Raw genomic sequence first — 25,254 nt, forward strand, 5'->3', positions numbered from 1 at the left:
CTTGGCCTCCCAAAGTGATGGGATTACAGGGCGTGAGACACCACGCCCAGCCAAGCCTATAAATATTTTAAATAGGTATGTATTTGTGAAGGTACAAAAACCTCTGCCTCCTGGGTTCAAGCAATTCTTCCACCTCAGCTTCCCAAGTAGCTGGGATTACAGGTAGATGAGCCACTGTGCCCAGCTAATTTTTAAATATTTTTAGTAGAGATGGCATTTTGCCATGTTTGCCAGGCTGGTCTTGAACTCCTATTCCACCTTGTGATATGCCTGCCTTGGCCTCCCAAAGTGCTGGGATTACAGTGGAGAGCCACCTCACCTGGCTAGTCTTCAACTTTTAAAATGGTAGCTTTAATCTAGTCACATTAAGAGTAATAAATGAATGTCTGGCATGGCATTTGTAATTTCGTTTTATATGTTTCTTTGCTGTCTCCTTGCTTTTCTGTCATTTGCTATACAGACTATTTACTTCAACTATATATTTTATTAGTGGTTTCTATGACTTTTTAATAATCTTACTTCAACCTATTTTTCTTTCACTGGCAATGTCAAAATGAAATATTATCAATGAGTACATTTCACAATAGAGTTGAAATTTAGTATGCTTTAAAGTACTAATTCAAATGGTATTTTCTAGTATATAGTGCCAAATACAGGGAATTACATATTTCCTAGACACTGTTTAGATGTAAAATGATAATGTTGGATGGATAAATACCTGGCTGTACCATCACAGGTGTTCGAATAATTGCCTTTCCTAGTGTTGACTGTTGGAGTGGTGTTCTAATCACGGTCATACCAGGGCGGATCTGTGGCCCTGTGATTACCTATAATGACACAAAAGACAATGAATTAAAATGTTTTAAAAAGACTAAAGTATAATGGACTTAGAAGACAAGATCTTTAAACAATCTATATTAATGAAAATATCTACAGAAATGACAGCTCTTGAACATTACATTTTAAATTTTATTAAACATCAGAATAAAGATGGAATTTTGAGGAAAGAAAACTTAATTCAAATGCTATTATACAAAATTCCCTGCCACTGATACCAAGAACAGCCTATGGACTAAAAGGAAAAAACAAGTGTCAGTGAGGCTCTGCTCTGTAACTAGTGCTCACAGGAAAATGTGGAGGCCCGCCTTCTGTAAGCTCTAGATCATACCTGTAACCCACAGAATATAACAGGAAGATCAGAAATCAAATGTTCTTTCATAGTTTTAAAAAACTTTTTATTTTAAAGAATTTTTTTCTTTTTTCTTTTTTCGAGTCTGGTTTTTTTTGAGTCAGAGTTTCATTCTTGTTGCCCGGGCTGGAGTGCAAAGGCACGATCATGCCTCACTGCAACCTCCACCTCCTGGGCTTAAGTGATTCTGCCTCAGCCTCCCGAGTAGATGGGATTACAGGCATGCGCCACCATGCCAGGTTAATTTTGTATTTTTAGTAGAAATGGAGTTTCTCCATGTTGGTCAGGCTGGTCTTGAACTCCCGACCTCAGATGAACCGCCTGCCTTGGCCTCCAAAAGTGCTGGGATTATAGGCATGAACCACCCTGCCTGGCCTAGATTACTTTTTAATTTTTATTTTGAAAGGTCTGTCTCTATTGCCCAGGTAGAATGTGGTGGCATAATCTTAGCTCACTACAACCTTTGCCTCCCAGGTTCAAGCCATCCTCCAACTTTAGCCTCTTGAATAGTTGGGAGTACAGGTGAGCACCACCGTGTCTGGCTAATTTCTGCATTTTTTTGTAGAGATGGGGTTTTACCATGTTACCCAGGCTAGTCTCAAACTCCTCAACTCAAGTGATCTACCCGCTTTCGCCTCCCAAAGTGTTGGGATTACAGGTGTAAGTCACCGAGCCCGGCCCAACACTTTTTTTTTTGAGACAGAGTCTCAGTCTGTTACCCAGGCTGGAGTACCAATAGCGCGATCTTGGCTCACCAGCAGCTCCGACTCCCAGGTTCAAGCGATTCTCCCGCCTCAGCCTTGGGAGGTTGAAGTGGTGGTGAGGCATGATTCCACCCTTGTACTTCAGCTTGGGCAATAAGAATTGCACCCGCCACCACACCTGTATAATTTTTTGCATTTTTAGTTGTAACAGGGTTTCACTGTGTTGGCCAGGATGATCTCACTCTCCTGCCTTCATGATCTGCCCACCTCAGCCTCCCAAAGTGCTGGGATTATAGACATGAACCACCATGCCCAGCCCTGGCCCAAAATTTTAAATTCTATTTCTTAGCTAGCCTGCATAGCACACTTCTTTGGGTAGTCTAGTGCTGTCCATTGTTTTATGCCAAGAAGTTTTTTATATAAAATCATAGAAAGCAATTATTCTTCATAAACCATACTAATGTGTCATTAAATATTAAGAATTAATACTTCATGAATAATTTTCACTTATCAGAAATATAACAGATTTTTTTCCAAATCGGTACTCTGTCACAGATTTAGTAACAGGCAAAGGAAACTGAGTTGGATTAATCTTGGAAGAAGCCATCCTAAAAACAATGTAATGTGCTCAATACATCAAACCAAAGTAAGTCGGTAAGAATTCTTACTTGTGAATTGCTTGTGGTTCCTCCAGAGCCTGAGGTATTGGGCCTAATCGTGACTGTTGCAGTTCTGGGCTGGAATGAAGTAAAGGTTTGCTGACTGGTACCTGTACTTGATGGAATGATACCCAGGACTTTCTGCTGTACTTGAACAACGCCTTAAAAAAAGATGAAGCCATAATTAAAGACTGTCACTTTAATGGAAAGCATTACATGTTGGTCGGTTGCTGAGGAGAAACTACGTGTGGCAGGATTTTATAGTGGGCTACATAAAATGTGAGATCCGAGGACTGAAATCAGTGAAAAGGAGATGAAAAATAATGGCAACAGTATGATCTGGCAAATGTGAATTAAAGCTCTTCACATTTCCCTTACCTCCTTGTGTTGCTGGCACATTTACAGCGACAATCTTGCTGTTTGCAGGAAGTGGCAGTTTGGTAATTACTTTTCCTGCCATAGTGACTGGACTGCCTGTAATTTGGAACGTCTGACCTGTGCTGGCAATGGTTGTAGCAGATGTGGCAGCTGTGCTGGTGGCTAATGGGGTATAAGACATTTAATAAGCTTTAGATGTAAAATAACCAGCAACGTAGTGACTTCTAGGAAAGGGCACCAATGCATGAAATGTGGCTCATTTTGTATCTTTAATAAAAACATTCTGCTCCACTCAAAGTGAACTATGTAAATGTTGAAAGTGAAATAATGTAAGAGATGAGTTTGCTAATGTAATAATATGAACATTATCTGTAACAAACCGTTATGGCTTGTTTGCTCAATCAGCTGCAAAAGAAAAACAATCTTCTAAAAAAAAATGTTTCATTTCAGTAGCTAAAGGATTCACAATTCTTTTTCCTGATGAAAGTAAACTTTTACTTAATCATAATTGTATACCTGAATTGGACTGGCCTTGCTTAACCCACGTAGCAAAGGTTTGATGAAAGTTCTTGTTTTGTTGGAATGTTACTGTCGCTGGAGATCCAACTTTAGTAGTTAGTACCATTTTGGTTCCAGTTGTAACTGAGCCACTTATGGGGGCCACCATAACTTTCTGTGCTGGAGAGATGGTACTGGTTGTACTGTTTGTTGGGGAAGTAGAGGAAGTTGCAATCACTGTTGGCTTCTGCTGTTCCAATCGTTTCTAAAAAAGTGAGGGAGAGGAAACATGAATTGAAATAGTTCTAAATAAAAACATCATCATTCTATAAGAAGTCTGTCTACAATTTCTCTCACTTTAAGAAACTACACTACATTTTGGAAATAATTTACTTCCAAAAAGAATATATGCCCATATAAATTTACCTGAATTTATGGCTGGCCGCAGTGGCTCACGCCTATAATCCTAGCACTCTGGGAGGCTGAGGCAGGAGGATCACCTGAGGTCAGGAGTTTGAGACCAGGCTGGCCAACACGGCGAAACCCCACTTCTACTAAAAATACAAAAATTAGCCGAGTGTGGTAGCTCATGCCTGTAATCCTAACTACTTGGGAGGCTGAGGCAGAAGAATTGCTTGAACCTGGGTGGCAGAGGTTGCAGTGAGCTCAGATCATGCTACTGCACTCCAGTCTGGATGACAGAGAAACTCCATCTTTAAAAAAAAAAAAAAAAATTCACTTGACTTTAATTTCTTGATGAAGGCCATTTATATATGTATATTTTAATTCCTCCAAGATACCTATCTATGAAGAGATTATTTTCATGTCTATACCACATATATTATATTAAAAGTACTAAGTTGTTCACAGCAGAAAATTTAAAATGATTAAGTTTTTCTGGCTTGAACAAATATTCAAGGTTTCAGACCGAAAACAACAGAGATACAGATCATCTTACTGGAGACAGGAACACCATGCTGCTCAGTGGTGAGATTCAGAGCTGAGAAAAATGGAGCTGCAAAAGGTTTCTGTTTTACTGTAATGTAATCTTAATTTTTCCAACTATAAAAAGCAGGTCAATAGTTAATAACACTATTATTAAAGTTAGCAAACCTGCAATCAAGAAAGCTGAAAATTATAAAATAATTTTCCTACACTTTCTATATGATTCATTCAAATGTTTTTACAGAAAAATACACTATACAGAGTAGTAATCTTTTTTTTTTTTTTTTTTAAAGAGATGGGGTTTCACCGCGTTGGCCAGGATGGTCTCAATCTCTTGATCTCGTGATCTGCCCACCTCGCCTCCCAAAATGCTGGGATTACAGGTGTGAGCTACCACGCCCAGCATGATCTTTAAGACTACAAAGTTAGGCTGGGTGCGGTGGCTCAAGCCTGAAATCCCAGCACTTTGGGAGGCCAAGGTGGGTGGATCACGAGGTTAAGAGATCGAGACCATCCTGGTCAACATGGTGAAACCCTGTCTCTACTAAAAAAAAATACAAAAAATTAGCTGGGCAGTGGCATGTGCCTGTAATCCCAGCTGCTCCAGAGGCTGAGGCAGGAGAATTGCCTGAACCCAGGAGGCGGAGGTTGCGGTGAGCCGAGATGGCGCCACTGCACTCCAGTCTGGGTAACAAGAGCGAAACTCTGTCTCAAAAAAAAAAAAAAAACAACTACAAAGTTATTAAAGATATTCTGTATATCCTTTATCATAGATTGCTAAACTTTTCTAACAAGTTATCAACAGTGGTATGATAAGTAACAGTATACATAACCTTACACATGTAAAAACAACAGGTGAAATTTATTGCAGACCTGGTAGCAGATGCTTTACCTTCATTATCCTGTAAGCTGAGGAAATGGAGGTCAGAGAGGCTGTGTAACTGGCCCAAGGCCACAGAGCTAGTGAACCGAGATGCTGGGATGTCTGCTAAGATCAAATTCCAATGCTGCACTATCTCCTGTCTTTGCAAACTGCTCACCTATGAGAGCACATCCAATTTTTCTAGGACTACTTTTGTACCTACCCTATATACCTGAATATAATATAAAGTATGTTACATAATTCCCCATTTCTCAGAAGAAAAAGAGGTTAGTTTATAACACTTAGAGGTATCACCTGATCAAATCAGTTAAAATTAAAAAAAAAAAGAGGGAGGCAAAGGTGAGTGTGGTAGCTGTAACTCCAGCTACTCAGGAGGCTGAGGCAGGAGGTCACCTTAAGCCCGGGATTTCAAAGTTGCAAGGAGCTATCATGGCACCATTACACTCCAGCCTCAGCAACAGAGCAAGACTCAGTCACAAAAAAAAAGAGGCAAAGAAACAGAACAGATATTTAGTAGTTATTTACTGTAGGATATGCCTTCAAAGTTGAAGTGTTAGCTATCTTTTAAATAAGCATTTTATTTTATTTTTTGAGACAAGAGTTTCACTCTTGTTGCCTGGGCTGGAGTGCAATGGCACAATCTCGGTTCACTGCAACCTCCGCCTCCCGGTTAAAGCAATTCTTCAACCTCAGCTTCCTAAGTAGATGGGATTACAGGCATGCAACACCACACCTGGCTAATTTTTGTATTTTTATTTTATTTATTTATTTATTTTTGAGATGGAGTTTCGCTCTCATTGCCCAGGCTGGAGTGCAATGGCGCGATCTCGGCTCACCGGAACCTCTGCCTCCTGGGTTCAGGCAATTCTCTGCCTCAGCCTCCTGAGTAGCTGGGATTACAGGCACGCGCCACCATGCCCAGCTAATTTTTTGTATTTTTAGTAGAGACGGGGTTTCACCATGTTGACCAGGATGGTCTCAATCTCTTGACCTCGTGATCTACCCGCCTTGGCCTCCCAAAGTGCTGGGATTACAGGCGTGAGCCACCGCGCCCGGCCGCAATTTTTGTATTTTTAGTAGAGACAGGGTTTCACCATGTTGGCCAGGCTGGTGTCAAACTCCTGACCTCAGGTGATCCAACATCCTCGGCCTCTAAAAGTGCTGGGATTACAGGCGTGAGCTACCACACTCAGCCCTAAGCATTTTAAATAAATTTTTAAAAGTAATATATTAGGGCCAAACACAGTGGTGCTTGCCTGTAATCCCAGAACTTCCGGAGGCCTAGGTGGGCAGACTGCTTGAGCTCAGGAGTTCAAGACTAGCCTGGGGAATATGGCAAAACTCCCATCTCTACAAAAAACACAAAAATTAGCTGGGCATGGTGGTGAATGCCTGAAGTTATTGGGAAGCTGAGGTGGGTGAATTGCCTGAGCCCAGGAGATTGAGAATGCAGTGAGCCATGATTGTGCCACTGCACTCCAGCAGCCTGGGCAACAGAGTGAGACCCTGTCTTAAAAAAAAAAAATGTAATAATTTGGTTACATTGCAGAAATGAGAAAACATACCCAATAAAATAAAAAACAAAACAACCAGCCATTTGTTACAGATATTTGGGTTTAGAGATCGATTTCCTGTAACAGATAGCATCATACATAGCACTGAAAAGTGCTATCATCTCCAACTTTGATGTAAGTAAAGATAAAGACCTATAGTAAACTGAAAGATACACAAGAATATGAAAAAATATTTTATAAAATGAGGGAAAAGTAGTTTGAAACAAATAATTTGGTTTATATGTGATTTTTAAATATTTATGTATAACTATGTTAATAATATTATATATAGATATATCTATTCATCTGTATCCTCAACGTTTATATACTGAAGTTGGCAAAAACTTTTACAGTATTTTCTCAATAGGAATAAGTGGTAATCATCTTTTATTCAAGTACTCAATGTTCAGGCACATATGGCACACTTGTTATTTTTATTTTTTAAATATTGTTTTATTCTTTTATTAGAGACAGGGTTTTCCTATGTTGCCCAGGCTGGTCTCAAACTCCTGGACTCAGGGAATCCTCCTGCCTTGGCCTTCCAAAGTGCTGGGACTACCGGCATGAGCCACTGTGCCTGGCCATGGCACATTATTTATACTATGAAAACACTAAGAAACCATCCGTAGCTTTATAATAATCAAGTACAACAAACTCTTACAGAGTTTTAGTATAATTTGCTTTTTCATAAACTACACAAATTTTCCAGATTGGAAATTCACAAGAAAAAATTATTAACAGAAATTACTCATGAAGCTCTAAAATAATAGAAATCTTATTTCAGATGTCCAAATATGTATACTTTTTACAAAACCACAGCTTGGTGTATCCAGAGAGCTGTTTTCAAATAATAACAATAAGATATGTCTCACACCTAAAATCCCAGCACTTTGGGAGGCTGAGGCGGGTGATCACTTGAGTCCAGGAGTTTGAGATTGGCCTGGGAACATGGCGAAATCCTATCTCTATAAAAAATACAAGTACTAGCTGTGGATCATGGTGGGTGCCTATAGTCCCAGCTACCAGGGAGGCTGAGGTGGGAGGATCACTTGAACCAGGGAAGTCAAGGCTTAGTGAGCTGTGATCTACTCCAGCCTGGGTGATAGTGAGATACTGTCTCCAAAAAAGACATAAATAAAACAAAACCCAAATCCCACAAGAATATATCATTACTGCGCATTGGTGTACATGAATTTGGCAAAAAATGTATGCATGTTGTCAAGTGGGACCAGCATCAACTCCTCCTGTTGATGGGAAGTCAAGTGCTGTTGTTTTAGAAGAGCCTCTATTTGGGCCTTGATGTCCTCTGTCTTCTTCTGTTCACTAACCTTAGCCTGTTGCTCAACTGCTTGTGCCTTTTCTTTCTCCACTCTGCAGGAAAAAAAGAAGAAACTTATCAGAACCTACCCTATTAGGCATCTGGCATTTAATATATGTGAAATCTGGTTGATTTTCACATCATACAAAGGTATTATATTATTTCAACTTAAAAATAAAACATTTGGTCATGCAAGGTGGCTCATGCCTGTAATCCTAGCACTGTGGGAGGTCGAAGCACGCAGATCACTTGAAGTCAAGAGCTCAAGACCACCAGCCTGGCCAACTTGGTGAAACCCCATCTCTACAAAAAATACAAAAGTTAGCCAGGGCGGAGTGTGGTGGCTCATGCCTGTAATCCTAGCACTTTGGGAGGCTAAGGCAGGTGAACTGCTTGAGGTCTGGAGTTTCACCCCGGCCAACATGGTAAAACCTTGTCTCTATTGAAAATACAAAAAATTAGCTGGGTGTGGTGGTTGGCACCTGTAATTCCAGCTCTTGGGGGGCTAAAGCAGGAGAATTGCTTGAACCTGGGAGGTGAAGTTTGCAGTGAGCTGAGACTGTGACAACTGTACTTCAGCTTGTGTAACAGAGCAAGACTCCGTCTTAAAAACTAAAAAAAGGCTGGGCAAAATGGCTCACGCCTGTAATCCAGCACTCTGGGAGGCTGAGGTGGATGGATCATGAGGTCAAGAGTTTGAGACCAGCCTGCCTAACATAGTGAAACCCCGTCTCTACCAAAGATACAAAAAAATTAGCCAGGCCTGGTGGCAGGCACCTGTAATTCCAGCTACTTCAGAGGCTGAAACAAGGAGAACTGCTTGCACCTGGCAACTGGAGGCTGCAGTGAGCCAAAACCATGCCACTGCACTCCAGCTCGGGCGATAGTGCGAAACTCTGTCTCAAAAAAAAAAAAAAGTTAGCCAGGAGTGGTGGCACATGCCTGTAATCCCAGCTACTTGGGAGGCTGGGGGAGGAGAACTGCTTAAATCTGGGAGGCAGAGGTTGCAGTAAGCTGGGATCGTGCCACCGTACTCCAGCTTGGGGGACAGAGCAAAACTCTATCTCAAAAATAAAATTAAAAAAATAAATAAATAAAAATAAAACATTTATGGTTAAATAGAAATCAACAAATGGGCAAGATATTAAAACTAAGAGAGAGGACCTTATTAAACTATTTACAGCTAGCACTTAAAATCAAAGGTGGAGTAAAGTCAAGCTAGGATTCACTGAATAAACAATTAAAGTGAAAATTCTTTCACCTCGGGTGGGGTGGCTCATACCTGTAATCCCATATCACTCTGGGAGGCAAGGTGGGTGGATCGCTTGAGCCCAGGAGTTTGAGACCAGCCTGGACAACATAGCAAGACCCCATCTCTGTACAAAAAATATAAACATTAGCTGGGCGTGGTGGCATGCACGTGTAGTCCCAACTACTAGGAAGGCTGAGGTAGGAGGATCGCTTGAGCCTGGGAGGCAGAGGTTGCAGTGAGCCAAGATTGCACCACTGCACTCCAGCCTGGGTGACAGAGCAAGATCCTGTCTCAAAAGAAGAAGAAGAAGAAGAAGAAAAAATATATATATATAAAACACACACGCACCCAATAATTTCTTGATTCTGAAGTGATAAAATCTTTAAATAGCTGACCAGGTATATTAACCGTTTCCTTACCTCTCAGCAAATGCCCTGATCTCCCACAATTCCAACTCTTCTTCTGCTACCCAGGTTTCAATAACAACAGGGCCAGTTTGCTTGGGCGTTTCTGGTCTCTTTGGCCGCAGTGCACTTGATCGAAGGCCTTTCCTCTGAGGTGTAGGTGTTTCTTTGGAAAGGAAATCAGAATATTTTAAGCAATATTGCTTCTAAAATTAAAGCACTTCTGGCATCTTCTATCATGAAAAGTAGTGGTTGGCAAACTTTTCTTCTTTAAAGGGCCAGATGGTCTCTGCTGCGGCTACTTAACTGTGCCTTTGTATCACAAAAGCAGCTGAAGACAATATGTTAAGTGAGTAAAATGTGGCTGTGTGCCTATTAAATTTCATTAGTAAAAGCAGGGTAGGCCAAGTCTCACGGGCTGCAATTTGCTGACCCCCGAAATAAAAGCCTTATAAGCCTTCACCCAACCTGTTTCCTCCACCTGAAGCACTATTCCTAGTCCCTGCCCCTCATCGGACTAATGTCAATTCATCCTTCAGACCCCAACACGAATACAACTTCCTACAAAAGCCTGGTATGTCCTTCTCACACCTGGGCATTTCCCTATCACTGCACAGAGAAGGGGGATTTGAGCAGTGCCAATATAAAGTGGAGAGCTGAAAACTAGGAACAGATACAATCTCCTCTTAACAAGATTAAAAAAATAAAAAGTAGGAATATATTCAATCACAAGGAAGCAGCAGAGCTGCTTTGGAAATGGTAGCAGGACCTGAATTGTACAAAGCCAAAGAGAAGTGATTTTAGGGGACTGCAGTGGTTTGCATCAAAGGCTGTGGGGTCAAGGAAACTGAAGCCCTGTCAGGTAGGTACGTTTCCCATCTGTGTCTCTGCCCATCAACAGAGCTCTTTCTGTGCCAAGACAACCTTGTGTTTTGTTTTATGAGATAGAATCTTGCTCTGTTGACCAGGCTGGAGTGCAGTGGTGTGATCTTGGCTCACTGCAACCTTCCCATACTGGGCTTACTGATTCTCATACCTCAGCTTCCCGAGTAGCTGAGACTACAGTCATGTACCACCATGTCTGGGTAATTTTTGTATTTATAATGAGATGGGGTTTCACCATGTTGGCCAGGATGGTCTCAAACACCTGATCTCAAATGACCTACCTGCCTCAGCCTCCCAAAGTGCTGTGATTACAGGCATGAGCCACCGTGCTTGGCCACTGTTTTAATTAAGCTAAAATTTATCATCTACTAGGAACAGGTGTTGTGTAGAATTGGTGCTCTTTTCAAAAAGTTTATTCTCATTTATTTTCCAAGAACTCCCAAGTTAATTTAATCAAAAATTAAATGTATACATTTGGGGAGAACTAACTTTTATAAAAACACTATGTTTCTAACTAAGGACATTTCATTCATTCATTCATTCATTCGACAAAGTTCACTGTTGCCCAGGCTGAAGTACAGTGGTGTAATCTTAGCTCACTGCAACTTCCACCTTCCAGGTCAAGCGATTCTCAGGCCTCAGTTTCCTGAGTAGCTGGGATTACAGGAGTGCACTGTTACCAATATTTTTGTAATTTCTGAAGAGATGTATAAAATGTATAATTTTTTATACATTTCTTACTAGGTCTTTTCTCTATTTTTATCATTTATATAAAATAAAATGGAGTTTATATATTTTCAATTTGGATACTACACTGAACTCCTTTTAGTGCTAATACTTTTAATTCGCATGAATTTTCTAGGCAGATATTCATAATTACCTACAAAATAGTGTTAATCTTGCTTCTTTTCCAATAGTACTCTCTTATCTTATTGCAACACATGTAACAATGATATTATAATATTATAAAAGCTTTTCTTTGCTCTCTTGAGATTAGGGACCAAATCTCATTTTTCTATGTATTTGCCACCCAGTGCCTACTGTATTGGTGGAAGATAAATATTTCTTGAGTAACTCTTTATGCCTCTTAGATTATTTCTACCTTGACTACTGAAGTATGTCACAATAGCTTTAATCCTTAAGAAACTTTTACTGACCACTTATATGTCAGACTCAGTATTAGTTGCCAGGACTTCCACAAACCAGACAAGACGAGATCGCTGCTCTTTAGGAGCTGCTGGTCTGGTATCAATCAATGCCTCCTACTTTAATTACAAGAGGTATTATTATAGCTCTCTGCTGCGCTTGGAACAAGGGTTACAGGCATCAGTGTGTGTCTAATAGAATCCTGATATGTTTACTACTTAAATATCATTTTCAAAATTTGGTAGTTGTAAAAAATGTCTTTCTAAAAAGTTGAATGGAGAGAAGAAAAAATAATCAAATTTCAATTAATAAAATACATGGCTAACAGGTTAGTAATGAAATAACAGAATTCTTTCTATTCCTTACCTTTTGGTGTTTCTGGAACTCCAATGGGACAAATGATTTTCCTAATACAATATTCAGATCGAATGCCATAAGGACCAACATCTCTCCTCTTAATTATTTCTGTTGTTGTAATTTCAGATTCGGATGTTTCTATGGTGATTTAATTCACACAGTATTAAAAACCAACTGAAATACTCAGAGACTAAAAAGGTACATCTGGTGCTTTCAAAAAGAGACACATATGAAATAAACTTTAAGAAACATTTGACTGATTAATAGGATCATTAACATTTAACAGGATCACTGCCAGACTGCAATAATACCGCGCTTCTTCCACACTGCAAATTTCTAAACGAAACAAAATGCTGCTGGGTATAGCTGAGCTCCTGGTGGCAAAAGTCAATCAAATAATAAAAAAGCCTAGGACAGAAGCAGCAAGCACAAGGCTCCAGAAGGCTTAGTTTAAATTTTTAATTAAACAATAATGAATATCTTTTAAAAAATATAGACTGGTTCACACATAAGTAATGCACTTTATAATCTGAACTTTCCCTCCCAGCCCCAGGGATTTTATAGCATGTGCCAAACTTTAGCAAAGCTATATTTGAAAAAATTTTTTTTTAGAAACAGGGTTTTGCTCTGTTCATGCTGGAGTTACATCCAGTGGGCCACAGTCACTGCAACCTTGAACTCCCGGCTCAAGCAATCCTCCTGGCCCCAGACTCCCATGTGGCAGGGACTAAAGACACCTGTCACCTGGTTGACTTTTTACTCTTTTAATTAGATTTTTATAGAGACAAGGTCTCATTATGTTGCCCAAGCTAGTCACAAACTCCTGGCCAAAGTGATCCTCCTGCTTTGGCCTCCCAAAGTGCTAGGATTACAGGTGAGAGCCACCACACATGGCCAAAGCTGTATTTTAAAAATATAAACATTTAACAGGAAAACAGAGATGCTTAAAATTAAACGAACAGGCAAGTGATTTTAGCTTTTAAACTTAAATTTGAAAATAATTCTTGTCCCCGCTTACCTGTCCGTGTAGTCCCTCCTCCTGGAGGAGCCTTGGCTGCCATATCATCCCATCTTAAGCTGGCCCACAGTAACCGTAACATCAGGCTTACTCCAGCTAAGGACTTTACAGTCTGAAGTCTATACCTGAAAGGAAAATCAAAGAAATCCATACATATATCTATATATATATACACATACACATTCACATTCACTCTAGTAAACTGAAGGGCTGTGTTTCTTGTCCTCATTATGACTTCAGTATTTATAGCATGGTTTTGTAAGACGTTGGTATTATGTGTCCTTTAAAAGGAAAATGTTGTTCATAAGTATAATGTGCACCTCAATTTTTTAAAAAAAGGATTTATGTTCACTTTAATGCCATATAAATATATAAAATGAGTATATTTCATTGTAAGGTTAAGGCAAAAATTCATGATTTTACAAATTTAAACTAATTCCAAAATATCTGTTAGAAAAATTTTGAAGGAGACCAAATATAGAGAAATAAATAATTGTTATTAAAGGTGATAAGGAATTTGGGAGGAAAAATCTTGAGTAACTTTTGCTAAAACAAAAAACCTGAAAATGTTTAAATTTTCAAAAAGAATAAAATGAAGATGGGTACAGTGACTCACCCCTGTAATTCTAGCACTATGGGAAGCTGGGGCGGGCAGATCACCTGAGAGGTCAGGAGTTTGAGACCAGCTTGACCAATATGGCAAAACCCTATCTCTACTAAAAATACAGAAATTAGCCCGGCATGGTGATGCACACCTGTAATCCCAGCTACTTGGGAGGCTGAGGCAGGAGAATCACTTGAACCCAGGATGCAGAGGTTGCAGTGAACTGAGATAATGTCACCACACTCCACTGTACTCTACCCTGGGTGACAAGAGCATAACTCCATGTCAAAAAAAAAAAAAAAAAAAAAAAAAAGAATAAAATGAAACCAAAAACATCTTACTAACCTAGTAAGACCTTTCCAAATAGACAAAAAGTTTTTACATCTAAATGATGGTTCTTTAAAACATGAATGACTGAATGATGAATAATGCTAATACTAATAAAAACTTTAACAGCATTAGAAGTGTAGTTTTTGAATTCTACAATAAATAATATTAGAAAAAGGACAATATCATAGTAGTTACTTATGAAGAGAATAATCTCTGTGTTCATGTCTGTTTCTAAACATTGTGTGTGGAGTTATTAAAAATTTTAGACAAACCGGGCGCAGTGGCTCACACCTGTAATCCCAGCTCTTTGGGAGGCTGAGGCAGGCGGATCTGAGGTCAGGAGTTCAAAACCAGCCTGACCAATGTGGTGAAACCCCGTCTTAAAAAAAAAAAAAAATTTTTTTTAGACATTCTTTAAAAAATACTAAAAATGTATTTCAAAATAAATTCAATCAACTACATTAAATATCATGTCCTAAAATGGAATTCACTACATCTTTGTGTGACTGAATACTTTGTTGATATTTTCACACTACTTAAATGAACTTAGTGGTTGACTATGGTGTAGACAAAGCCTATAGATTAAAAATAATTTCCTCCTCTAACAGAGGTGGAAGATAAATCTCAAACAACTGAAACAACTCTGCATGTGAAAGGCAATACTTTTTTTTTTTTTTGAGACAGTATTGCTCTGTCGCCCAGGCTGGAGTGCAGTGGAGTGATCTTGGCTCACTGCAACCTCTGCCTACTGGGTTCAAGTGATTCTCCTGCCTCAACCTCCAAGTAGCTGGGATTATAGGCACCCACCCCCCACTCCTGGCTAATTTTTGCATTTTTAGTAGAGACAGGGTTTCACCACCTTGGCCAGGCTGGTCTCAAACTCCTGACCTCAGGTATTCTGCCTGCCTCGGCCTCCCAAAACGCTGGGATTACAGGTGTGAGCCACTGTGCCCGGCATGAAAGGCAATGCTTTCTATCAATAGCATTCAGTCGGAAAAATAAACACTATGAGAAAGGGAAAGCTCTAGCCAAAAAGTTGCTGCAGCTTCTTAACTTCCGGTATCTACTTGTGACACCATTATTTTCTCCATTGTGTTACTGCACTATGAATCCTCTGACCTGGACAGAGGAGGTCAAGGGAAAATCAGAGAGGAAATGTTAACTGGTGCAGGGATGGCCCAAAAGTGGTTAAGTGTCTGTCAGTTTCAAACCACACCCCCATAGTAATTCCTAGGGATCTTTAGTGTCATAGGAGAAAGAAAATAAATATTTGAAAGGAAAAGTTCATCCTCATTCTCTGTGGTCAAACAATGACTTTAAAGTATCTTTATCTTAAAATGGAAATAACACTGGGGAGGAACACACCACATGCATGATCAGTCTGCTCATTCAAGCATTCATTCAAAAAATACTTGAGCATCTTCTACGTGTTAGACTATGTAAAAGGAGCTGGGGACACAGGTAAACTAGAATCTGTCTGTGTGTTCTCAAGGAGCAGTAAGAGAGGAAAGGACAAGGGAGGGACATCTGAGTTGGCTTAGGAATGGAAAACAGAGCTTTGCTGGAGTCTCAAAGGACAAGTTAAGAGCATGGGGGTGCTGATCAAAGGCAAGGGGCACACATATGCTACAGAGGAAAGTGGGAGTACACATTTCTTCCCAGAAACCACATCCAGTGTTTTATGGCTGAAGGGAAGGGGTCTGGAGGTACAGAAAGAGATGAAGGTGGCATGAGAGAGAAAGGCAGAAGCCAGAATGTGCAGTACCAAATTGAAAGATTAAAGAAGAGCATTAAAGGGTATGTATATTAAGTACTCTAAGATTTATCCAGTACTGGATGGGTTGTAAAGGGAAGTACTTTCCATGAATATGATCTACAGGTGACAAATGCTTTCCCCAGTCCTTGCTGCAGTAGTTAGTTAGAAAGTCCCTTAGCTTAGTCAGACTATTCACAGGATAGAGGGGCATTTTAGGACAACTACCAGTTTAATGTGACAATGAAGTATAGAATCAGGGCCTGGGAGGACAGGGACAAGGGAATGGATAGTGTGGAAGGAAAAAGAGGCCCTACTGAAACTATGAGACAAGTTTTCCAATATTGCTCAGCCTTAATATTAATAATAAAGATTATACATGCACCTTTGGCATTCTTAACTCCTAACCATCAGATGTATTCTATTCAAGTGTTAGTATGAAAATGCATTTCACGTACATGGCTTTTTATAGCAATCTGCTTTTTAAAAATGCATTCTAAAGTCATGATCAATTTACATATTTATCCATGCCTCCATTAGACAGAAAGGATTATGCTTCTCTCAAATCTGTTTCAGCAAATTAAGATGTTGGCATACATTTGAAGGCAGTATCAGTTTAAAATGTAAAATGTTTAATGGAAGGTATTTCCTTCCATTAAAAAATGAGAAATCAAGTAATACAAACTGTGCCACAGTGCATATTAAGACATGGTAATACGAGGCTCCTGATATTCGGCTGTGCATAACAGGGGCCTGAGCAACACTTGATGAGAACCAGCACCTAACTCTCCTGGAGAGTTCAGAGAAGAGTGCTTCCCAGTTGAGCCTACCCTCCATTTCAGAATACAAAGAGCAGAAAGATCTGCCTCCACAACTGCCAGGTCACTTTAATTAAAGTATCTGTAGTACATAGTAACTTTTCCAGTGGGAAAGAAGTTACCTGCAGGACAGTCAAGGATACATTTTGGGACCGCTCTCAATGAAGAAAGCAGAAAAGTGCAGAGTAATCCTATAAATCCATGAATTGTAATGAAGAGTTCCTTGATTCCCTGCAGGATTCTGCAAATCCTTCATTGCAGGCCCTGCAGAGAAATTGTACTTTTCAGCTGTCTCTATTGAATGTGTAATGGAGTGATGATATTTTATTTCAAATCAAAAGATGAGTTATAAAAAACTTGGTCAAACAAACTATGGCTGGTTGTATTAATAAATTCCTTTATAGAGAATACTTACATTTTTTTCCTAATACTAGCTGATTGTAGTATAAAGGAAACCAAAAAAGTGTGATTTTTAAAGAAACTGGAAACATATTAAAAGACACACAAAAATGAAGCCTAAAGAGAAATGAAAACGGCTCAGTAACTCGCTGACATAATAATTTGAGGAACCTAGTAAAATCTAAACTATGACTGATTCTGATTTCTAAAGATGTTCTCAAAACTCTCATGTTTTCAATGTTTATGTTCCATCCTTCTCAATTACAGGGGTGAAAAGATAAAGACAAGGACATGAAAAAGGAGAAAGCAAGGACAAATAAGTGAAATGTGATATAGCAGATAAAGCACTAGACCGGGATTTAGGAAAACCGGGTACTATTCCTGTGTCTCTGCAGCCAGAGGCAAATTACTGTACATCTACAAAAGATAAGAATTTCTAAGATCCTTCCCAATATAATACTACATGATTTTACAACTGTCAACACTATCTATTTAGGACTCATCCCCTAAACCTAAAGTGCCCAGAAAAGTTTAAATTAGGACTATTTCTGGGTTTAAAATAATTTCTAAGGAATCTCAGAAACTACCTATTCATACATAAATAGCAGAACTCCAAAACAAATGTTTATCATGCAAATAAGTTACATTAGGAAGATTTTCACATTATGATAAGCTTTATGAAATTTACTGTCATGTTTCTGTCTTATTTTTTACGAATTACCTAATAAAAAAAGAATACAAACACTCCAGAAAGTTGGTGATTATCCAATTCTGTGATTACCTTGTTCCCAGAGCAGTAACTCAGAAAATTAGACCACAAAAACAATCGTGTCTGACATGTTCCTTCTGTTTTACAAAAGTTATAACTGAATTTCATTTTAAAAGATTCCCTCAAATTTTAAGTCTTTAAATATTTTTCCCTAAGTAAACTTTAGTACACACCAGTTGGCCAATTTTGAAGCTTTTTGTATCCTGTTTCCAATACTATCTTTGGCCATTAATATATGCTTCCTATCTCTATTATCTCATTTTTTAAAAATGAGATGTTCTTGTGAGATAATTCTTTTTAAAATTTTCTCCCTCCCCCAAATACATTTTAAAGTACATACCTCCACGTGATACCAAAGGTTGGTCTAGGAGAAGGATATGGCCATATATCCAAAGCAGGTTTTGCATTGTAATTAAAATAAGGGACTTCTCGGATTCCTCCTTTTCGGGCCAACTTTTTTAGGTCATCATTAGGCAAAACAAAAATGCTCTTCTTGCTGCTCTTGGTAACAAATTTTCTATAGGATGGCAGAGCCGTACCTGAACGAGTCTTCTTTGGTCTTGAAAATTTCATCAGTTTCACTTTGTCTCGTGTGGAATACTCTTTGCTCACAGTCATAGATGTAACCAGTGTGCCTCCCGTGGTGGTCAGGGAGTCTGTCACTGTCGTGGTGACCACGGTTTTGCTTTGTTCCTTTACAGAGATGATGTCCACACTGCTGCCTGTGGAGGGTGTGGAAAGCTTGGTTACTGTGGTAGTGGTGGTTGTGACAGTGGATTTGGCACAATTTTCTGTGGAAGAGACCACAGTTTGCTTATCGCCTTTTTCTACCTTGATCACAGTTTTTGATTCTGTAGCCACTGTGGATGTCATCGTGGTGACTTCTGTGATGACAGTTTTTCTTTTAGATTCTCCATTGACATTTTCATTTTTGTTGCTGGGCAGACCATTTTCATCAATAAAATCATTACTGAGATTAGATTCCTCTCCAGAAGTAATAGGTGATGAATTAACTTTCTTAACTTCTGAAGTTTCTATTTCCATATCTTCTACCTGATTAATTGAATTGCTTTCTGGACAAGATGGTGAAGGTGTGGTCGTCTGTGAACTGTCAGACTCTTTGGTTGATGGTAGGGTCTCAAGGCTATGTCGGTAGTCACCTTCAGCATCTGACGAACCTAGTAAATGTGATTTTGTTTCGGAGCTGTTTTTTTCACTAAAATCTTCCATGATGACATCACCATTAATGAATGGCTTTACAGCAGATTCTTTAACAGTCAATGATTTAATATCATTTTCAGGGATTATTTTATTTATATTATTAACCTTTGGTTCAACATTAACACTTACTACTTTACTCTCAGAAATTTCTTTCAAGCATTCACCTTTCAAATACATTTTGGGTTTATTATCTTTTCCATTTATTTGAAATGTACTTGTTCTCTGTCCTTTCTTTTTAGACTCTCCATTTTCATTATTCTTTTTGTCAATGGTATTTTTTAGATTTATTTGATCACTACATTTATTAACTGGTTTCTCCTCTAACTTCCTCTGCTGACTTGGTTTTTTACCATTTGCATCAGTTACCTTACCCAGAAGCCTGTCCTCATAGTTTCCAGTGGACTTATCAGAAACCACTTCACATTTTAATGGCTCCGGGCCTTCAACACCTTGTTCTTGAGTTCTGAACTGTTCAGAAATACTTTCATTGCTATTCTGAACAATCATATCTTCTTCACTGCTGTCATGAATAGACACAGTATCAGAACTATTTTCCAAAGTGCTATTATAGTCAGAGTCACATCCCAGTTTTCCTTCAAAGTCCACTGCTTTTGACAGAGGTGTGGCATCTCTGTCATTGGTACTTTTAGGCACTGATGAATGTAAAGCACTCTTGGAAGAAGAAACAACGGTATCATTTTCCTCTTGTATGAGCGGTTTTTTGTTCTTATAGATTAAAGTACCAATATCATCTTCACTGACTAGTTTAGAGTCGTCAATGAAAAAATCATTTCCTTTTGTTTTACTCTTACTGGGTTCCTGGCCTTTAATGGCAGGTTCAGAGACATTTTCCTCTATGTCATTTTCAATGGAATTTTGTTTTTGACGGTTTGTTTCTGGGCTCTGAATGGAGACATCATTTAACACTTGATCTTTTGGATTAAGTTTGTTTGTGGTATGACTAGGATCACTCATTCCAAGAACTGAGGAATCACTTTCTGAACATCCCTGAATCAAGTCCTCAGGTTGATCACTACTTGCATTCAGGCTCTGTTCTTGTCTCATAGAGTCACTCTGACACCCCTCTTTTGCTTTTGTTATTATTGGTGATTCGGAGAGATTTTTTGAAGAATTTATAGAAGTCTTTCCCATACCCTTAATTCCACCCTCCAACTTGATTTTTTCAAGGCGCTGTTTCTCTTCCAGTGTAAACTGTTTAATTCTCCTTTCAAGAAGTCCATCTAGTTTGGATGATTTTGTTTTCTTTTTGTAACTAGTCCTTAGATGAAAACCCTCACTAACATTGACCACATCTACTTGGGAACTCTCCTGACAATTTACATGTGACTCTGTTTTCACATCATCGTCTATTTCCATTGGTTCTTCCTTGCAGGGTTTATCACTGTCAGAATCTAAAAGCTCCTTCACATCTGTGAAACAAAGACATTTATATAAATGTATTTTTTACTCTGAAAACAGGAATTTATAATTTTTTTTTTTGAGGCAGTCTCACTCTGTCACCCAGGCTGGAGTGCAGTGTCCTGATCTCAGCTCACTGCAACCTCCGCCTTCTAGGTTAAAGCAATTCTTGTGCCTTAGCCTGCCAAGGAGCTGGGATTACAGGCATGGTGGCACATGCCTAACTAATTTTTATATTTTCAGTAGAGACAGGGTTTCACCATGTTTCCCAGGATGGTCTTGAACTCCTGACCTCAGGTGATCTGCCTGCCTCAACCTCCCAAAGTGCTGGGATTATATGTATGAGCCACTGTGCCCAGCCAAAAATATATTTTAAAGCACCTATTTTTCTCCTTTTCTCTCTAGAGCTCTAACATATATATTTCAAAGTTCCTGGTCAATGGATAGTGTTGAACTTTATGAAACACACATTCTCCAAATATTTAGATATTCTGATTCTTAGTATCTAAAAACAATGGAATGCCATAATGAAAAATTACTTAGTATGTGGCAGACTACTGCACACTACAGTACCTGCATGTAATATTTTGCACAGGCTTTTACAGTTATATCTCTAGCCACATGCATTATCTAGCTTATCTAGTTTTTTATAAGAGACAATGTGGTTCTTCAAAAGGTTAAACAGAGTTACCATATGATCCCGTAATTCCATTCCTAGGTATATCTCCAAGAGAAGTGAAAACACACGGCCACAAAAAACTTCTGCATGAATGTTCAGAGCCGCATTATTCATAATAGCCAAAAGAGGAAACAGCCCAGTGTCCATCAACTGATGAATGGATAACAGAATGTAGCATATCCATACAATAGAATATTATTGAGAAATAAAAAGAAAGTACTGATACATGCTACAACCTTGAAAGCATGCTGAGTGGATGAAGCCAGCCATAAAGGACCACATATTGTCTGACTCCATTTCTATGGACTCTCCAAAGTAGGCAAATCCATAGTAGACTGGTAAGCTGGTGGCACTGTGGGGAGGGACTGGGAAGTAACTGCTAATGGTATGAATGAGGCTTCTTTTCAAGGTTATGAAAATGTTCTAAGATTGACATGGTAATAATTGAACTTTGTGAATATACTAAAAACCACTGAATTTACACTTTAACTGGGTGAATTGCATGGCATATGAGTCATGTTGTAATAAAGCTATTATCAAGAAAACACAGTGCAGTACCTTTCCTGTGGTGGGACCCTGATCCAGTGCATTCTTATCACCCCCAGGCTGCCCTCCACAGCTGACTCTCCTTACCTTGATCCTTCTTCTCAGTAATCTTTGAGATATCCATTTCACTTTGGTCTGCTTCTTTTGCAGCATCTGAATCTTTTACCTCATCTTTTTCAGAATCAGGCTCTGTTTTTATTTTTTTTGGACTTCGTGAATATTTTCTTTTATCTGATTCATCCATATTTTCATCCATATTATTTTTGGCTAAAAAGAACCATGTACAGGATAATTAAAGTTATTTCCAGTATTAGCAATTTACTTCAATATATCGAGTTTAGTGAAAATAAACTAGTATTTTCCAGCAAGTTATATTTCATTTTATTCATAAAAAAAAAAAAGACAAAGGTCTTATTGAGTATAAGAATGACTGAATTTTAGACGTTTCAGAAAACATTGTGAACACTTTTGGTGAAACATGATTTCTGGGATTTGTTTTAAAATACTGCAGGATTAAAAAACAACAACAACAAAAAAGGTGGACCAGGTATGGTGGCTCATGCCACTGCATTCCAGCTTGGGTGACAGAGTAAGGCTCTCTCTCTCAAAAAAAGAACACACACACACACACATCAGTAACATAGTCAGCTACAGGATAAACATTAATATCTCAAGCCAGCGCAATGCCTCACACCTGTAATTCCAGCACTTTGAGAGGCCGAGGTGGGTGGTTCACCTGAGGTCAGGAGTTTGAGACCAGCCTGGCCAACATAGTAATACCCCATCTCTACTAAAAATACAAAAATTAGCTGGGTGTAGTGGTGGGCACTTGTAATCCCAGCTATTTGAGAGACTGAGGCAGGAGAACTGCTTGAACCCGTGGGAGGTGGAGGTTGTAGTGAGCTGAGATTGCGCCACTGCATTCCAGCCTGAGTGACAGAACAAGACTCCACCTTAAAAAAAAAAAGGTGATAAACTTTGATCATTGTTGAAGCTGAATGATGGTTATTTGGGAGTTCATTATTCTCTTCATATCTGTATATTTTTAAATTTCCCATAAGAATAATTAAAAAAATCAAGCTTTCCAAAACAGAACTACTGTCTAGATGAATTTTCTTGGGCTTTAAAGGCTTTTTTTTTTTTTTTGAGTCAGGGTCTTGCTCTGTCACTCAGGCTGGAGCACAGTGGGGTGATCTCAGCTTACTGCAGCCTTGAACTCCTGGGCTCAAGTGATCCTCCTACATCAGCCTCCTGAATAACTGGAAATAAAGGTGCATACTAACATGCCCAGCTAATTTTTGCATTTTTTTTGTAGAGATGGGGATTTGCCATATTGCCTAGGCTGTTTCTTGAACTCCTGGGCTCAAATGAACTTCCCAGCTTTGGCATCCCATCACAGGTGTGAGCCATGTCACCTGGCTTTAAAGGCATTTTCCTATTCTTTACCTTCTCTTCACTTGAACCTAAATATCCCAAGGACCTAGCAAGGTATAACTATTTTTTTTATTTAAGTGAATGATTTCTTCCAGAAAGGTCTGGCTGAAGGGAAGAGAGTGCAAAGAAACCATAATCCTGTTGAGAGCAGGATACTGGTAAGAGAAAATAGATATTTTTAAAAATCTATTTTTTATTTAAATCAATAATTTCTTCCAGAATGGTCTGCCTGAAGGAAGAGAGCACAAAAAACAAAACCCATAATCCTGTAGAGAGCAGGATACTGGTGAGAGAAGAAAGGAATCACAGAAAGAGGCATAAGTTCTGCCAGTGTTCTATCACTTTCTGTATATGTGGTCTTCACTGTCACCTAGCATCCTCATGAAATAACTGGCTCATTTAACATGAGTTTAAACACATGGTCTCTTAAAAGAGAAATTCATCTCTATAGAGTTCTGTAATTCTAAATACTAAAGCTCATTAGCCAGTTGTAAAAACTAAATTAATAGCTCATTTATGGGACAGTATTTTGGAAGCCTCTTATCACTTCCTTTCCGGTTTCTTCTATGTGCAACAATGCTAAGGTTACCAGATACATGACTACTCAGAAGTGAATTAGTACTGAATTTAAGATTTTTTTTTTTAAGAGATAAAGTCTTGCTCTGTCATCTAGGCTACAGTGCAACAGCAAATTATGGCTCACTGAAGCCTCAAACTCTTGGCCTCAAGCAATCCTACTGCCTCAGCCCCCCACGTAGCTGGGACCACATGCCTGGCTAATTTTTAAAATCTTTTTGTAGAGTTGGGGTCTTGCTATGTTGCCCAGGCTGGCCTCGAACTCCTGGCCTCAAGTGAAGCCTCCTAAAGCACTAGAATTATAGGTATAAGCCACTGTATGTGGCGTGAATTTTTTTTTTTCCAGACAGTCTTGCTCTGTCGCCCAGGCTGTAGTGCAGTGGTGCAATATCAGCTCACTGTGACCTCTACCTCCTGGGTTCAAGTGATTCTCCTCAAGTCTCCTAGGTAGTTGGGATCACTGGTAAGCGCCAGCACACCCAGAGAATTTTTGTATTTTTAGTAGAGATAGGGTTTTGCCATGTTGGCCAGGGTAGTCTAGAACTCCATCCATCTCCCGCTGCCTCCCAAAGTGCTGGGATTACAGGCACGAACCACTGCACCTGGCTGCCTGGCCTGAATTTAAGATTTTGAAAAAAGATAATCAGGTGGCTGAGGTCTCTTGTAAACAACAAGTTTCATTCTATGATCTTTCTTTTTTTTTTCCTATGATCTTTCTTTAATGGAAATCGGAGACATCAAAATCCTGTGAATAAAGGTAATTTTTAAAGTTTTAGGGTTTTAGTAAACTACACTGATAATTTTGCAATACTATTAAAAATTTCAGAAAAACGTTTTTATCCAAAATATAGTATATATATTACAAATTTATAAGAAAAATAAAGCAGAAATGATATGCAGGAAATGTAATTTTAATTACTTACTTCCTTCTAATGGCTTTCTGTAATTCACATTAGTATTGCCTGGCAATTTAGGAACAAACCTATAAACATGAGTTTTACTAATCCAGCTCCAACCACCATATCCCGTCACTCTGTACTCTTCACCTTTTTGTTTCCAAACCTGGTATAAATGAAAACATTTTGATTAAACAATAACAATGACAATGCTTATAAACCACATGTGGTTTCGTACATTTTTACCAAACAAGTGTCGAAATCAGGCAAATATAATTTACTCATCATTCCCAGGTTTTTCCAAGTGGGGACAAAAAAATTTACTAATCAATTTAATTTTCACTGGGAATAAAGATAAAAAAAAATACTCCCTTTTAGCATGTAAAATTTAACACAATTTTATAGTAACAACTTTAAATTTATAACAATTAAACTGGCCTCATAAACCTCATATATTCTACTAAGATAAATCAATGCTTTGTAAATTTGCCAGAAAGATGTACTTCATTCCTCATATATTGATTAAAAGACCATGTTAAAAGCAGACCAGGTGCAGTGGCTCACACCTGTAATCCCAGCACTTTGGGAGACTGAGGCAGCAGGATTACCTGAGGTCGGGAG

At 38.8% G+C, this 25,254-nt stretch overlaps 1 protein-coding gene across 42 annotated transcripts in view; it reads right to left on the reverse strand.

The window, feature by feature from the left end:
- The window catches only part of BPTF (bromodomain PHD finger transcription factor), a 160,494-nt gene that overhangs the window by 51,706 nt on the left and 83,534 nt on the right, over positions 1-25,254 (reverse strand). For 22 of the 42 annotated variants that reach the window (XM_078373573.1, XM_035300492.3, XM_035300490.3 and 19 more), the window contains 11 exons: positions 24,661-24,799; positions 21,815-21,994; positions 18,203-20,513; positions 13,190-13,314; positions 12,181-12,309; positions 9,799-9,949; positions 8,138-8,180; positions 3,447-3,693; positions 2,931-3,092; positions 2,562-2,713; positions 719-827 (listed from right to left, as the gene is read on the reverse strand). In XM_078373573.1, coding sequence (XP_078229699.1) covers positions 719-827; positions 2,562-2,713; positions 2,931-3,092; positions 3,447-3,693; positions 8,138-8,180; positions 9,799-9,949; positions 12,181-12,309; positions 13,190-13,314; positions 18,203-20,513; positions 21,815-21,994; positions 24,661-24,799 — 3,748 coding nt within the window. The remainder of the gene's footprint in view (positions 1-718; positions 828-2,561; positions 2,714-2,930; positions 3,093-3,446; positions 3,694-8,137; positions 8,181-9,798; positions 9,950-12,180; positions 12,310-13,189; positions 13,315-18,202; positions 20,514-21,814; positions 21,995-24,660; positions 24,800-25,254) is intronic. The other 20 variants (XM_078373580.1, XM_035300495.3, XM_078373569.1 and 17 more) reach the window with 1 other exon arrangement.

The sequence above is a fragment of the Callithrix jacchus genome, chromosome 5, assembly GCF_049354715.1.
Source record: "Callithrix jacchus isolate 240 chromosome 5, calJac240_pri, whole genome shotgun sequence".
NCBI lineage: Eukaryota > Metazoa > Chordata > Mammalia > Primates > Cebidae > Callithrix > Callithrix jacchus.